This window comes from Amaranthus tricolor, chromosome 13 (assembly GCF_026212465.1).
Source record: "Amaranthus tricolor cultivar Red isolate AtriRed21 chromosome 13, ASM2621246v1, whole genome shotgun sequence".
Taxonomy (NCBI): Eukaryota; Viridiplantae; Streptophyta; class Magnoliopsida; order Caryophyllales; family Amaranthaceae; genus Amaranthus; species Amaranthus tricolor.
The window spans coordinates 7,800,383-7,816,837 of record NC_080059.1 but is presented as its reverse complement, the minus strand read 5'-3'; the positions used below and the strand labels follow the sequence as shown (position 1 = coordinate 7,816,837).

General features: G+C 34.9%; 2 protein-coding genes across 4 annotated transcripts; one reads left to right on the top strand and one right to left on the bottom strand.

The window, feature by feature from the left end:
- Nucleotides 1-592: 592 nt before the first annotated feature.
- Nucleotides 593-8,647, top strand: LOC130798682 (ABC transporter B family member 11-like). The gene is made up of 13 exons (XM_057661778.1): nt 593-835; nt 3,312-3,652; nt 3,737-3,791; nt 3,881-4,056; nt 4,297-4,518; nt 4,606-4,844; nt 5,057-5,582; nt 5,744-6,017; nt 6,125-6,990; nt 7,107-7,373; nt 7,466-7,729; nt 7,824-8,117; nt 8,294-8,647. Exons 2-13 carry the CDS (start codon nt 3,335-3,337, stop codon nt 8,645-8,647), a joined length of 3,855 nt encoding a protein of 1,284 aa, XP_057517761.1. The 5' UTR covers nt 593-835; nt 3,312-3,334.
- A 113-nt stretch (nt 8,648-8,760) lies between these two features.
- Nucleotides 8,761-13,539, bottom strand: LOC130798683 (uncharacterized). 3 transcript variants are annotated; one of them, XM_057661780.1, is made up of 8 exons: nt 13,407-13,539; nt 13,042-13,189; nt 12,654-12,728; nt 12,292-12,349; nt 12,151-12,206; nt 10,696-10,758; nt 9,835-9,903; nt 8,761-9,221 (listed from the first exon to the last, which is right to left on the bottom strand). In XM_057661780.1, the coding sequence occupies exons 2-8, from the start codon at nt 13,096-13,098 to the stop codon at nt 8,949-8,951; spliced, it is 651 nt and encodes a 216-aa protein (XP_057517763.1). In that variant the 5' UTR covers nt 13,099-13,189; nt 13,407-13,539; the 3' UTR covers nt 8,761-8,948. The 3 variants fall into 3 exon arrangements, with proteins under 3 accessions (XP_057517763.1, XP_057517764.1, XP_057517762.1); XM_057661781.1 differs by having other exon boundaries at nt 13,451-13,523; XM_057661779.1 differs by having other exon boundaries at nt 13,324-13,516.
- Nucleotides 13,540-16,455: the final 2,916 nt, after the last annotated feature.

The following is a 16,455-nucleotide window of genomic DNA, read 5'->3' as shown; positions in this document are numbered from 1 at the left end:
CTTAACACTTTGGCTAAATTGAATTTATTTTAATTATTTTTTATTAAAAAATAAACAATACTAAAATCACTTATAAAGCTATAATTTTGAAAAAAATAATTAAGTACTACATACTTCTACTTTATTTAGGGTATCACGAGGAACCTACGCAAGAGCTAGCGAAGTTGATGGTCAAAATTTTAATAGTTATAAATTGCTTTCTCTCCAAGCAAAATATAAAGCAATAGTTTGACCTTTGATCCAACTTTGAAATACAAGTCTAAAATAAATTTGTCTTATTTTTATTTTTTTTATAAAAATATTTTTTTAAATTTTTATCTATACATTTAACTTATTTATGATCATTTCAGTTATATATTTTTTTTTATTTTTTTATACATAATTTCTTATTGATAATACAATTTTCGTGAGATAGAAAAATTAACAAGGAAAAAACAATCTGATTTTCTATATGCTCTCTCCTATTCACCTTATGAGTTCCATTTGACTTTTTACGGATTTTAAAGTAAGTCAAAAGTGGAACAATTAAGATGATTTGACCATAAAAAGAAATGGGACACAATAGAAGGGAGTAATATATATAAATAGCTGAATAGATTAAGGTCAGGGAGACATTAGATTTTGTGATCGAAGACAAACAGAAAACAAAAAAGCTTAATTAGTCGTCACTCGTCACAAATTCTCACGTACATTAAATTTAGATTTGGAGTCATTCATACTACATCAGAAATATATTTATCAATAATAAAAGCGGCTCAACTTCATCATCAAACATCCTAACAAGTCTCCAGGTTTCTTCCACGCCTCAAGGTTAACATTATCAACTACTTTTCTGGTAAGCTATTTTAATGCCATTTCCTTTTTCAACATTTTATTTTAGTCGAATTCAAAATATTATGATTGGATGAATCGATCAATCATCTTTGATCTCTGTTTAATATCAAACTTAAATGTTTTTTTTTTTTTTTTTCGTTATTTATATGCTACACAATTTAGTATTAATAGGATTTATAGCCGTCGGGGAGCTTTAATTCTCATAGTTATCTGTCATTAAACTAACTTATGCTTCTCAATCTGGAAGATCATCATATATATCATATATTGATCATGGTGGATATATTGATTATATTATGATCTACTTGACTAAATGCTTTATTTTCTACAAATATTCTGAAAGAGCAATTATGTAAGGGAAGAATGGTATAAAAATACAGCTGTTTATGTACACTCATTTCATCCTGTTTCCACTATAATTTGTCTCAAACTTTTTTCATGTACAATATGAAAAAGATTAATTTATTATAATAATATAATCAGATGTCTTATATCGGTTGAAGTAAATATTATACTTTTTATTGGAATGTGGTTTTGTGATGGTATATATTAATGACTTATCAAGTATATGCACCTCGTGTTTCTCTGATAATATACTGACATTCACAATAAGTGCAACTTAATTTAACACTTTCTCATACTAAAGTTCTGAGTTTTCTCTTCTCTTGCCCTACCTTGTAATTTTTTTAGAAAGATAATTAAATACAATATAATTACTTCAAAGATGTAAGATATATATAGATGCATATTTATACATGTATATACATTATACAAGAATTGATGGCATGATCCTTCTTTATGATCAATTGGGTTGGCTTTAGCTGGAACTAAAGAGATGTTTTAATATAGAATAAGTGGTTAATTCATCTGTCTTTTATGTCCACTCATCTAATTTATTCCTACTTTCTGTCTTTATTACACAATTCTACATGAACTATTACATTACATGCACATGATGCTAGCTTTATAAAATGGGGGATCATATGAGACTTTTCAAATTAAATTAGGTTTATAATAGACATAAAGTATTATATGAATCATGATTCCTTGTTTTTTCCACGCTCTTTTTTTCTTTTTCTATTTTCTTATTAATGCCCCTTAACTTTCTTTTACGTCCCTTATTATAAGGGTATAGAAATGCAAAGTATTCCATCCAATATCAAGCTGAGATTATAGTTGATAGTTGATAATTCATTGTTTCGAGTGATTTTGACTAGCTGATATTCAATACAAAGATATAAGTAGGTTGTTGTAAATTAGATTGATTAATGACAATGAAATAATTCTATATCAAATACTATTATTATATGGTTTCCCGAACCAATTAAAAATGTGGGAGGATTTTGGTCAAATAATTGTCCAAACATAAACTATGGCAATACTAGCCTACTTTAGCACATATAGAATTTGAACAATTTTAGCTTATTTTGACACATCAGGAGAATTAGGTGGTCAAATCATCTAATGCTAATGTTTGATAAATTAGTTTATTAAATAAGCTACTATAGTAACAAATTCAAATCAGTCAGCACCGCAAAAAAACTTTTTAAGTAATCATGGTTGGGGTATAGTGTGTGCACCTTAGTCAATGCAATAAGCAATAAGGAATTAGAAAAATCAATCAATGAGTTAACTTGACTACGGCTACCCGCTAACTCACGCTTTTGGTGGTGTTTGTTGACTTCTTGTTCTTCAGAGGTGAATCTGCCACGTGTAAGAGCATCACCGAAAAAATATAAATACATATTTTATTAATATTAATTTTTTATAATTTTTTAATATAAACTTAAGATAAAATAATGTATTAAAATGATTAAATAATGTTGTCCAGAAAATATATTTTTACTCTACCCTTATACCATCACAACAAATTTAACTTTTTGTGATATTAGATTTTGTTGCATTAAAAAAATGCCACTGATTTATATTTGTAGAATAATAATTATTGATTTTTATTTTAAGTTTCATTATAATTAAGTGATTTAGCGACATTTTATTTGGTCTTTAGTGACATATGTAATTATTACTATAGTCTATAGTGACAAGTATGAGAAATGTTATTAAATCTTATGTCGCAAAAAACTCTAGTGTGATTTTTTATTATTTTGCTAAAAAGTTTAATAAATGTCAATATATATATATATATATATATATATATATATATATATATATATATATATATATATATATATATATATATATATATATATATATATATATATATATATATATATATATATATATATATATATACACATATATATATATATATATATATATATATATATATATATTATTAGAAATTTAAAGTAGCAAATTTAAATTAAATGTCACTGTATCCCATTGAAAGCAAATTATATTGTAGTGTACACACGTACATATAACACAAAAATATCATAAGATCATGTTTGTTATGTTGATCTTTAGCTTGCTTAGCTAAACATTGTGAAATAACTAATTTAAGTGCTCTTTTCCAGAACAAGGGGTGGTTGGTGACACTATGGACAAGGATAATGGAGTAGAAGAGGCATCAACTTCCAACACTGGTGCATCCGATAAACAATATCAGAACGAAAAGAAGAGTCAGACTCAGGCTCAGATTCAGGCTCAGCAGAATGATAGTGCTACTAATAGAGTTCCATTCTATAAGCTCTTCTCATTTGCAGATTCTACTGATAAGGCATTGATGATCATTGGCACCATTGGCGCTATCGGAAATGGTGTATGTATGCCTTTGATGGCTGTCATTTTCGGAGAGTTGGTTGATTCGTTTGGCGAAAATCAAAATACCAAACGTATTGTTCATATCGTCTCTCAGGTACCCGTTTCTTTAAGCCTCTAAACGAGTCTCCGAGATGTCTCCGAAGATGGTTAATGTATGCACTCTATCTTTTTCTTGCAGGTCGCGCTAAAGTTTGTGTACTTGGCCATAGGAGTAGCTGTGGCAGCATTTCTTCGTAAGCATTCGGTTTTATGTAGTCTTGATTAAGATTTTTAAGTATTGAGAAGATACAATGTCTGATAATGATTGCGTACATTTTGGCAGAGGTGGCTTGTTGGATGGTAACAGGAGAACGACAAGCTGCACGAATAAGGAAGATGTACTTGAAAGCTATACTTAGACAAGATATCGCCTTTTTCGACAAAGAAACAAGCACAGGAGAAGTTATAGGGAGAATGTCAGGGGATACAGTTCTTATACAAGATGCTATGGGGGAGAAGGCAAGTTTTTAGCACTCTTGAGTGTTGGATTAAAAACCCGCATGTGATCACACATATTAGCTTGATGGCTAATGGGTTAGTCCTCCTATTACCAACTGGTTTTAGGATGGAACCTCATCGGGTTTGTGTGTAGTCAACTCTTCTCTTATATGGGTTTGGTGTACAAGCCAAATTTATCATTGACTAGATGATCATTTTCTTTGTTTATTGATATCATCATTGAATCTCGTCGATTGGCAGGTTGGAAAGTTTTTACAGATGATATCAACGTTCGTAGGAGGTTTTGTCATCGCATTTATCAAAGGGTGGCTTCTTACTCTTGTCATGCTTTCCTCCATTCCTCTTCTAGCCATTTCTGGTGCAGCTATGACAATCATTGTCTCGAAGATGGCAACAAGGGGGCAAGATGCTTATGGAAAGGCAGCAACTGTTGTACAACAGACTATAGGATCAATCAGAACTGTAAGTTTCTGCACGAATTCTACGCATTTCTTCTTCTACTACCTTATTTCACGCTATTAATACAAAATAAACCGTCTTCTTCCTCAGGTGGCGTCATTTACAGGCGAGAAAAGAGCTATTGCAGAGTACAATAAATCTATTGGAAGTGCTTATAAATCGGGCGTTTATGAAGGAGTGGCCGCGGGATTGGGGCTGGGTGCTTTAATGATGGTAGTCTTTTGCAGCTATGCTCTAGCCATATGGTTCGGCTCAAAGATGATTCTCGAAAAAAATTACTCTGGCGGTACCGTCCTTAATGTCATTATAGCCGTCCTGGTTGGCTCCATGTGAGTTCATTACTCAACTCGTTTTAGGTTCAGTCATACATAGAATATATGTTAGAGCTAGGGGTGTTCAATGGGGGGGCCTATTTTGAAGGGCTTTGTAAGGGTCGGGCCGAAAATGGGCCGGGGGCTCTACTATAATTAAAATAAAACGGGAGTTTAAGGGTTCAATGTTTTGTGGTATGATTAACTGATAATTTTCTTGATGTATGTAGGTCACTGGGGCAGGCGTCGCCTTCTATGAGTGCATTTGCTGCTGGCCAAGCAGCAGCCTACAAGATGTTTGAAACCATCAACAGAAAACCTGCAATTGATCCTTATGATCTCAGTGGAAAAGTGTTGGATGATATTCATGGGGATATTGAGCTAAGGGATGTTTATTTCAGTTATCCAACTAGACCGGACGAGCAACTTTTTAGCGGGTTTTCTCTCTCGATTTCAAGTGGTACGACTGCAGCATTGGTCGGACAAAGTGGAAGTGGGAAATCGACAGTGATTAGCCTCATCGAAAGATTCTATGATCCACAAGCCGGACAGGTTTTAATTGATGGAATCGATATCAAAGATTTTCAACTTCGGTGGATCAGGCAAAAAATTGGGCTCGTTAGTCAAGAACCAATTTTGTTCGCTTCTTCTATCAGAGATAATATCGCGTATGGGAAGGATGGTGCCACACTCGAAGAGATAAAAGCTGCAGCTGAGCTTGCAAATGCTTCCAAGTTTATTGATAAATTACCGCAGGTTCGAATTTCTCCATGTCGTATTTGTTGTATACTTGTCCGGCTCCTATTACCAACCTCAATCTTTCGGGATTAAGGCTCTAGCATTGTTGTTGTTATTGATCTCAAACTCCTATTGCGGGTCAAAAGAATGTTTTGAATGACATCTTTCTTTCTCTACAGGGGCTAGATACCTTAGTCGGTGAGCATGGAACCCAGCTATCTGGCGGACAGAAGCAAAGAGTGGCTATTGCGAGGGCCATTTTGAAAGATCCGAGGATTCTATTACTCGATGAAGCTACGAGTGCGCTTGATGCTGAATCGGAAAGAATAGTGCAGGAAGCATTAGATAGGATAATGATCAATAGGACGACTGTTATTGTTGCTCATCGTTTGAGTACTGTACGGAATGCTGATATGATCGCCGTTATTCATCAAGGAAAGGTGGTCGAGAAAGGTAACCTCGTAATTTGGGTGTTTAGCTCTGATATGATATATCCTCGAAAATTTTCTTGGTTTATGATAAAAGGTGTTAATTTGGCTCCTCTTGTGAATACAAATCAGGACCACACGATGAACTACTGAAGGATCCGGAAGGGGCTTACTCCCAACTAATCCGTCTGCAGGAAATGAGAAAAGAATCTGAACAAGCTGATCATGAGAACGTTAGAGAGATCTCGAAAGAGTCAAGCCAGAGAATATCATCCTTACGATCACTGAGTCGTGGATCCTCTGGGAGATTGAGCAGTAATCGTCACTCATTCTCAATAATGTCCGGAGTAGGAGTAGATCTTCCGGAGAGTGCCCTACCAGAAACCGAGGATGCTGCTACTTCAACTTCAGCAAAACACCCACAAGTCTCGATTTGGCGTCTTGTGTCTCTTAATAAGCCTGAAATTCCAGCACTCGTGCTTGGAGCTATATCTGCAAGTGCCAACGGTGTCATCTTCCCCATTTTCAGTATACTTCTTTCTAGTGTGATCAACATGTTTTACGAGCCACCCCAACAGCTGAAAAAAGATTCGAAGTTCTGGGCCTTAATGTTTCTAGTCCTTGGTCTGGCATCCCTTCTGACAAACCCGGCTCGAGCCTACTTCTTTTCAGTGGCTGGTTGTAGATTGATACAACGGATCAGATCCATGTGTTTTTCTAAAGTAGTTCATATGGAGGTAAGTTGGTTTGATGAGTCTGAGAACTCGAGTGGTGCGATTGGTGCAAGGCTCTCTACTGATGCTGCAGCTGTACGTGCTTTGGTTGGAGATGCCCTTGGTTTGCTTGTTCAGAATATTGCGACTGCAATTGCGGGTTTGCTGATTGCTTTCCTTGCAAATTGGATTTTGGCGTTCATTGTCCTCGCATTAATACCCCTAATCGGACTTAACGGGTATATTCAGATGAAGTTCATGAAGGGATTCAGCGCAGATGCTAAGGTTTTTCTTTTACACTCTCACCCAAATGACGCGATCCCCCCTTACCTGCCTCTAAACTTCTATAAATCTAGTTCTGTGTTACATTTTTAAATCTCTTTCACCTTTTCTTCCTGCAGAAGAAGTACGAAGAGGCAAGCCAAGTTGCAAATGACGCAGTTGGGAGTGTCAGAACAGTTGCTTCTTTTTGTGCAGAGGAGAAAGTGATGCAATTGTATGATCAGAAATGTGAAGCTCCCAAAGAAGCCGGTATGAAGCAAGGTTTGATTAGTGGCGCAGGTTTCGGAGTGTCCTTTGCTTTGCTCTTTTGCGTCTATGCTGTCAGTTTCTACGCGGGAGCCCAACTCGTTGCCCATGGTAAAACAACTTTTACCAAGGTTTTCCGGGTGAGTATCGAATTTCTAGAGCTGTCGATATCGATGTTTTTTCTTGCAAATATAATTCCTTATTTCACATTCATAAATGTGCACAATTGCAGGTGTTTTTTGCACTTACCATGGCAGCAATAGGAATATCACAATCTAGCTCCTTCGCTCCCGACAGTAGCAAAGCCAAAAGTGCCACTGCTTCTGTATTCTCGATCCTTGATCGAAAATCCAAGATAGACCCAAGTGATGAATCTGGAACGACCTTGGATAACGTAAAAGGTGAAATTCAGCTACGGCATGTGAGCTTCACATATCCCACTAGACCTGATATTCAGATTTTCCGAGATCTATCCTTAACTATCCATTCTGGGAAGGTCTGAACATGCTCGAAACATTCTCCATTCCATTCCCAACAATACTATTCTCTATTAATTTTGAGTTTTCTAAGCTTTTATCGCTATCTTGCAGACTGTGGCTCTGGTAGGGGAAAGTGGGAGCGGAAAATCGACAGTCATCTCACTCTTGCAAAGATTTTATGATCCTGCATCTGGCTACATTACCCTTGATGGCATTGAAATTCAGAAATTCCAGTTGAAATGGCTAAGGCAACAAATGGGCCTTGTCAGTCAAGAACCTGTTCTGTTTAACGACACAATACGGGCGAACATTGCTTACGGAAAAGAAGGCAATGCCACCGAGGCTGAAATCATTGCGGCTGCAGAACTTGCAAATGCGCATAAGTTCATCTGCGGCCTTCAACAGGTAACTCTTTTTTGAATTTAATGTAGACTTTCAAGGACAATTGCCCGTAACCACTTCTATGATCCAAATCGGACCATCATTGCTCCAAACCTCATTAAAAGAGCTATTGGATACCCACAAAGCAAGCCTGTGTAAGACCGTGTTAACTAACTCTAACCAAATGCAAAATGATGCAGGGCTATGATACAGTAGTAGGGGAACGAGGCGTTCAATTGTCCGGAGGTCAAAAACAGCGGGTCGCCATTGCACGTGCTATAGTAAAGAATCCAAGAATACTACTGTTGGATGAGGCCACCAGTGCGCTGGACGCTGAATCTGAAAGAGTTGTGCAGGATGCATTAGATCGCGTGATTGTGAATCGGACTACGGTAGTTGTTGCACATCGCTTATCTACCATAAAGAATGCCGATGTAATTGCAGTGGTAAAAAACGGAGTCATTGCAGAGAAAGGGAGGCATGAAACTCTGATACGTATCAAAGATGGAGTGTATGCATCCTTGGTTGCTCTTCACATGAGCGCATCCTCCTGAGTCATCTATATTTTACAATTTTGTTGATCCTTATAAACAGAGATAGTATTTAGTTCTTTAATTTGATATGTACTTAATTTTGTAAATAGTGTTTATTTAATAGAAAGAATCAGTTTCAAGTAAAATTTTAATCGATTGAGACAATTTCTTACAAATCCAGCCATAATAATTGTTTCGTATATGGAAGTAATTTCTGTCATACAGAGCATGGGGAGGTCTAGTACACAGCTAACAGCCCTACAAGCCAAACTAGCTAGACGAGCAAAGGACATTTTTCCCGTTTGCTTATAAAAACAAGAGATTAATCATCATCACTTTCATCACTGTACGAAACTAAACCAATGCAGGTGTTGTTGAATTCGGAATTCTTAAGCGCCTCCGGAGGCCTCTCTTTATCGATACTAGGTGCATTTTTCTGGTTGGAACGTTGTTGAAACTCAGTGGAAGACTTTTCAGTAGCTCCAGGTTCTGGTTCCACTGATGGCTCCACTTTAGCTTTCTTTTGTGGCTTTACTTTTATGATCATTCCCAAGGTCTGAGAAGGAGGATTTTTCTTCCCCGTTGTCCTTTTCTCCTGTTATAACAGGTAGGGTATCGTTAATTAGCAAACAAAGCATTATTAACAGTGCACTTGCAAGCCCCTGCTTCGTTATTCCATGATGGATTATCAATGCTAAATACGTTATCTTAAACCAAAACTAATCACCATATACACGACAAGGAAACCTGAGAAGCATGGGAATGCCGTTCCAATCAACTCTCATTAAATTTCATTCTAAGGACAAGCTTTAACACGCAAAGGAACTTATTTCTATACCATCACCACAAGCAGAAACAATAGAAAAAAACTCCAGTTGGAGATGCATTCACGCAACATAAGTAATTCTTTTAAGGGCCACATAGGTACATACGCTAATTACTACTCCCTCTGTCCTGTATAATTTGCATCAAAGAGAAAATTATTTTTTAAGAAAAAAGGTGGATAGTGGTAATAAATGAAGAGAGAGAATGAATTATGTGGATGAAATTAAAAGAGAGCTAAAATGAATGGATGAGATTAAAAGGAAGTGGTGGGCCATAGTCCAAAAATAGAAATGATGCAAAATAAGCGGGACAGACTAAAATGGAAAATGCTGCAAATTAAATGGGACGGAGGGAGTATTGGCTTTGCCGAGTCCATTACTGACCTGGACATCAGAAACAGGAAGCCTTTCTTTAACCTCATGTACAATCATAGATTGCGCTGCAACTGCTGCCTGCATGCAGTAAAGACAAGGTTCAGAAATCAGATAAGAGAGAAACAGCAGAAACCCTGCATGAATTTAGTTTCCCTTCTTTTGGGATGCATTAATTTCTAACAGACTCAGTTGCCATTCAAAGCCTTTGACAGAGTTCTCTCTTAATTCTTAATTCGCTATTAGTTATATAATGCTGCAATTAGCATTAAATAACTTTACACTATGTTTGGATAGCAAATTGGGAGAGATAGAAAAGGAAAGAAGGAGAAGGGGAGGAAGCGAAAGGAAGGGGAGGGGTAAGGAGGGAGGGTGTATCTTGTTTGTTTAGAAGGAAAGGGAAGGGAAAGGGGAGGGAAACAAGTGTTTTCCCTTGAAATCTTTCCACCTTAGGAGAGATTGTATTCTTAGCAAAACTTTTCCATATTTTCCCTCCAAACCCCTCCCCTCCAAATCCCTTCCCTCTCATTATGTTATCAAACAAATGATTTCACATCCCTCCAAATCCCTCCCCTTCCTTTCCCTCAATTTCTTTCAATCCAAACACACTCTTAAGTTGCTGCGAACTGACAACTTAAAGTACAAGAATCAATTGCATCTAAGTGACAAACATACGGAAATATACACGCTCAAAAAGAAAATAAAAATAAAAAGAATCAGTCATACATCGTCTCTAGACACATATATCCTCTTTTACAAAGGAGAAGTGACGGGGGCATGGGGGGAGGTAAGTGCTAGTGAAAGTAATTCTTTAACGATAAACCAAGTCAAAGATATTGATTTTGATGCATAAAGAGGAATAAGATACATTACTTGAAAGCTCCTGAGTTGTTCAGCTTCTTCATCAGCTATAAGTCGTTCATATTCTTTCCTGGACTACAAGAACATTAAAGAGTTAAAAACAAGTGAACAGACTTCAGAAGCTAAAAATATTTTAAAGAATATATACCTTGTAAACGCAATCACTGGCGCCATTTATAAACAATGTGACTATATAGTTTAGATGGCTGTTCCTAATTCTCTCATGGCCTTTTAAGGTTCACCAGTAAGCAACACCGCAAAAATTGATGACATGAATAACTCAGAAAGAACTAAAAGCCCAAATTCTAAAGGAAGTCATCTTCACACCTCAGCCAAAAGCCCAAGCAGAATAAACATGCATCCTCTAATAGATGAAATTCAGTCTAGAGCTCTAAATCTACGTATAGCATGAGAGCATAAGGGATTACAAGTATGGCATTAGCTGAGATTTGACAACTTAGCCTCCTCAAGAATTTACGCGCAATACATAGTTGGTATTGAGAAAACTTCCAATGTAGAGGTCTACTCCATGCCTCCATCTAAATCCTAGGTTATTCTATTCACATAATCTTTTTTACACAATAGATTATTGGATCTAAAGCATAACTAAAGATGAAGACAAAACTAGCATCACAAGAGAATATTTCATGATTATCAAAATTTCCATGTCCAAGGGTCAGGTCAATGACTATCAAATTCCTATATCAGAGGGTCAGCTCAACAGCTCTATCAAAAATCCTATATCAGATATCATGAGCCTAGTTCAAATCATAAAAATGTTTTTGATATTTTAAAAAAAGTCCAAAACACTATAAAATTTGAGATTTAGTTAAATCAAATGGATAAACAAGAATAAGTAATTAAGAGTATTCTTTCATAACGTTTTGATTTATCACTCTTTCTCACCCTTGACATAGCTATGAAAATCTTTCACATAACAATATTACATTACACCACATGAAGGGATAGATAATGTTATGACGTGTAAGAAACATGTAAATAGCACCCATAAGAAACTTTGCGAGAGTTTCTTAGGCCAACCTTGTCTCTCAAGTCCTTCTAAATGAAATGAAAGAAAGATAACAATTTTCAAAAAGCACTTACAAGACTTTATTATTACTCATAAGGTACTTATAATTAGCCAATTTACAGAAGTCCATTGTCAATTGAGTCAAAGATTAAAATGGCTAATTGAAAGTGTCATATTTATATGAAGTTGCATATGATGTTTGCTATCATGGAAACGGTCTCTTGGTTATTACAAAGGAAGGATACCTACATGACTATGGGGAGGAGTTATGCCCAGCCTTGTCCCTTACGCCCTTTATCCTTAGCAACAGATCAGCCAAAAATGTAAGGTTGCTGATCTTCACAGCATAGGAATAAAAGAATCAACAACCCAAAACTTTAATCCCAACAACTGGGTCCACTAATAGAAATGAAAGAAAGATGAAATAAAAATCTCACCGTCTCCAGTTTATCGAGGAAATCAGTCTCGTCTTCATCCAAAGCCTTGGGTGGTCCTGCAGTAAAACAAACTTAAAGATCTAGGCTAATTCATGCATTTAAGCGAGAAGCAGAGGGTAAATAGGTATAGAGGGCACATACGATGTTTAAACCGCTCATTGAATTCAGCATCCCGCTTATCTTTGTTCTCCTTCAAAATCTGAAATATTTCAAATATGTCAGGCATAAAAGTCATGCTCTAAACGAAACAAATTCAAATGACATTTGAAGTATAGTAATACATAAGATGGGGAGTTGTCCAAGTCTCGCGCTTTGCTACTCACTCAACCAAGCATCTAGACATAAACACCTTCCTACCCACCTTACTATGCACATCCGCCTAAGAGCTGAAAAAACATAATTTTTCCACTAACATTTAACAACTAATCCTTCCCCTAAGTTGTTCAACTTGACATTAATTAAACAAAGGGCAAGAAGTTAGATAACAAGATGAAACTGAGAACCTCAAATAGAGGGCGGTCTCTTTGTGCAGTCCCATCCTCCACTCTTTCACCGCGATGTTGTTTTGCTACATCTAACTGCAATTTCAACCACATACATTAATTCAGTTCCTCTAAAAAAAAGCTCATTAAAAAAATTAGTAAACACCAACAAGGAGAAGATTCAAAGTAACATCATGTATCGATTTGCAAATTGATAAGAAAGACACGAAAACAAGTTCACAAATCATGAATCTAGTAATCAATTTGCAAATCAATATTTAATATTAACCTAGACTCACTTCCACCAATAATCCCAACCGCAGATACATCACATTAATCAATATAAAAACATAATTAAGAAATAAGGGAAACACTAAATCAATAAAAGGAAGTAGGGTTTGAAACGGACCTCTTCTTGAGAGACGAAATTCATCAACCTAACAGGAGGAGGTGCATCCTCAGCCATTTCTAATATCTTAAACCCTCAAACTTATCTAATTGTGATACAATTGTGCTTCCAAATTCAGACAACAGATGATGAAAACAATACACAGTACCTGCGCGGAAAAATCCCAATTGTGAATGCTCATACTTGTGGGTACAAATTCAAAAATACCTAGAAAATGACAAGTAATAAAAGAAGCTAATGATGGATACTGAAATACCCAGAAAATGGAGCAATCATATGTACCTAAAATTGATTTACAAGAATTTTGTACGTAACATATGAAATCTAAAAGTTTCAAGAACAATGCTTAGATTGACGCTAATTACTTTGCTACTGAAGTTAGTAGAAGAGGTTATGATCATTTGGATACCCTAATTCAGCAGGAATGCGAAAGAAATTGGTCTGGATTGTAGCAAAACAGCAACAAACTTGTTACCTGTGTTCTATTTTTTTTTAATTACCAAATAATTCCCACGTTTTATTTATTTTATTTTTTATTATTTAAAAAAAAGAAATTGTAAATTATTGGTTACTGATTTTCAGTGAATTAATAATTGTATATAATAACTAATATTTGATTCATTTTTAATTTTGAAAATACTATTTTATAAGTTATGTATAATGTTATTGATATTATTTTAATATTTACTAACATCATAACAAACTATGTTACTAATATCAATAAATTGTTTTAAACATATATTACAATATTAAATTAAATGAAATATTTTAAATAACGATAACATTTATATACAAAAAATTATTTAAAAAATAATAAAAATATAAAATTATAAATAGATTGTCTTGTATGAGACTATATGAATTTTGGGATGGATTCATGTAATTAGCTAAATTATCTTATTGATCACTATAAGATTGTAATTGACACTTTAAGAATTTGTGAATAAAAAAACATTAAAAGTAATTGTGTCTATTTAAATAAATAAATAAATAATAAAAGAAATTTAGAGTATAAAATTAAAGCAAATATCAGATGATTGTAAAAAAGATGTTTGCTTTACAAATGCAAATATTCGTTTTCATCTTTGTCTGACTTTCAATCTGTATTCACCAATTTATCTCTCCTCTTACCTCTAGATATATTAGGTAAATTATTGAAAAGTTGATTGCATTAAACAATTTCAATAGTGCATTTACTATTTTGATTAAATAAACTAATTCCAATGCATTAAGGCATTGTTGAGAAAATTTACCAATTTCAATGTATTGATTATGATAATATTTATTAGCATTAATCAATATTAATTAATACCAATGGAAAATCCTATTTTATTATATAATAGGATGACATCATCATCCTATATTGGAGGGAAAATTTTACTCCACGAGGTGACACCTAGGGAAGGAGTTAGGTTAGAATTAACTTTTTCAAAAGTGGTATTTTTGTTCACCAACTGAAATAAAATCGTATTTTTATTTGTTTTGCTGTCAATTTGAGTTTGCTACTAATAGTGACATTCCATCTCGCATTATGTCAGCAGCAAACTCAAGCGAATAAAGTATTTTTCTACGTCTATAATATCTCTCTTAATGTCGTCACTTGTCTATAAAATACTTCATTCGCTCTCATTGATCGATCTTACAAGAAATCATCATCATCATCATACCCATAGAGGAGAGAGCGGTCAAAATGTCCCTTGGCTCGAGAAAGGTCTTCAAAGAGAGAGAAACCTGCAACTTACAGATAGAATAAATAAAATACGTACAAATAACTAAAAATAAAGATACACGTAAAGAGGAAGGTAAAGAGTGATAATTAAAAGCAAGGAACAATAACAAATAATGGGTAAAAGGGACGGATTTAATAATCTAAGACTTGAATAAGGCGTCGCCAACTGCCCTATCCCTGGTCAGGTCCTTAGAGAGGTGAAGTTCATGCATGTCATTTTTAATATATTCCTTCCACGTTCTCCTAGGTCTTTCTTGACTTCTCTTACCCTCCACTATAATGCATTCGATCCTTCTTACTAGGACGTCATGTGTCTTTGTCTGCACATGTCCAAACTATCTCAACCTGTTCTCTCGCATCTTTGTGGAGAGAGGTGCAACCCCTAATTTCTCCCTGAACTCCTGGTTTCTTATCCTATTCAACGTAGTATTACCACACATCCACCTCAGCATACGTATCTCTGTTACTTCCATCCTCTGTTCGAAAAACTTTTTTACGGGCCAACATTCTGTCCCATATAACAACGCCGGCCTAATTGCAACGCGGTAAAATTTACCTTTTAATCTCCTCGGGAACTTTTTATCACAAAGCACCCCCGTTGCTGCTCGCCACTTAAGCCAACCCTCTTGTATACGATTAGTAACGTTTCCATCAATCTCCCCATTACTCTGAAGCACTGATCCCAAATATTTGAACTTGGACGTACATGCAACAACTTCTCCCCCTATGGTCACCTCTGGCTCCCCTATCGATTCTGTCTCACTGAAATTGGATTGTAAGTATTCTGTCTTCGTACGAATTATGCGCAACTCCTTACCCTCCAAAGCTTCCCTCCACTCTTCCAATTTGTATTGACATATAGAGTTTTATTACTTCGTAAATCAAATATAAGTTAATAAATTTATTTAAAGTAGTGCTAGTTGAATTGGTTAAATTATTAATTAACATAATTTATCCAAAAAAATATGTTAGATTCAGAGTTAAATTTATAAACTAAATAAAACTCTAGCATTTGCACATAAAATGAATTGATATTTTGATTAACCAACTAAAATTGTTAACAAAGATGACTTGAGTTGAGTCATTTATTTGACTAATCTTATTTTAGCTAAGTTTTAAGACTCTTGTATTAGAATTGTTGAAGACTTTGAAGCATTGGAGGAGGTGTCTTGATTCACATTCACTAAAGAATGTCTTTAAGCTAAGCTTCGTGTGTACAATGTATATATATACTACGAAAAAATGTGATTTGAATGATAATGCATGGTGGAGAAGAGTGTCTAACAAAGTTTTTATTAAATTGGTATAATATATGAAAAGTTAAAACACAATCCTCAACCCATAACACTACAACTAAGCTACATGTCTTTTTTTTTTTTTTTTTTTTTTTTTTATGTGTATAAAATTGGAAAGACAAAATAGCATGAAACATGAAACAATATAAATGTTGAACAATTTTCAAGGATATACCACGTTGCAACATTAAAGAGACGGATTAAAAATTGCTTAAGTACATTGACAATATTCAAGTCACTAAAATAACTCATGTATCACACATACTTAATCTAGTAATTACAATAATAATCAAGTCTCTAAAACATTACATTCCATTGGAGCACAACCTCAGCAGCAAGGCCACAAACAGTTTTTCTTACCGCGATTAATGCCTGGAATATCAAGGCACA

Bases quoted from the DNA above. Each gene is read 5' to 3' on its own strand.
- LOC130798682 (XM_057661778.1), top strand. From the start codon at position 3,335: ATGGACAAGGATAATGGAGTAGAAGAGGCATCAACTTCCAACACTGGT. The intron at 6,991-7,106 runs GTTTTTCTTTTA...TTCTTCCTGCAG, and splicing joins GATTCAGCGCAGATGCTAAG to AAGAAGTACGAAGAGGCAAG. The intron at 8,118-8,293 runs GTAACTCTTTTT...AAAATGATGCAG, and splicing joins TCATCTGCGGCCTTCAACAG to GGCTATGATACAGTAGTAGG.
- LOC130798683 (XM_057661780.1), bottom strand. From the start codon at position 13,098: ATGGCTGAGGATGCACCTCCTCCTGTTAGGTTGATGAATTTCGTCTCT. The intron at 10,759-12,150 runs GTGAGATTTTTA...ATGTTCTTGTAG, and splicing joins TCCTCGATAAACTGGAGACG to TCCAGGAAAGAATATGAACG. The intron at 9,222-9,834 runs GTCAGTAATGGA...CTGTTATAACAG, and splicing joins TTCCTGTTTCTGATGTCCAG to GAGAAAAGGACAACGGGGAA.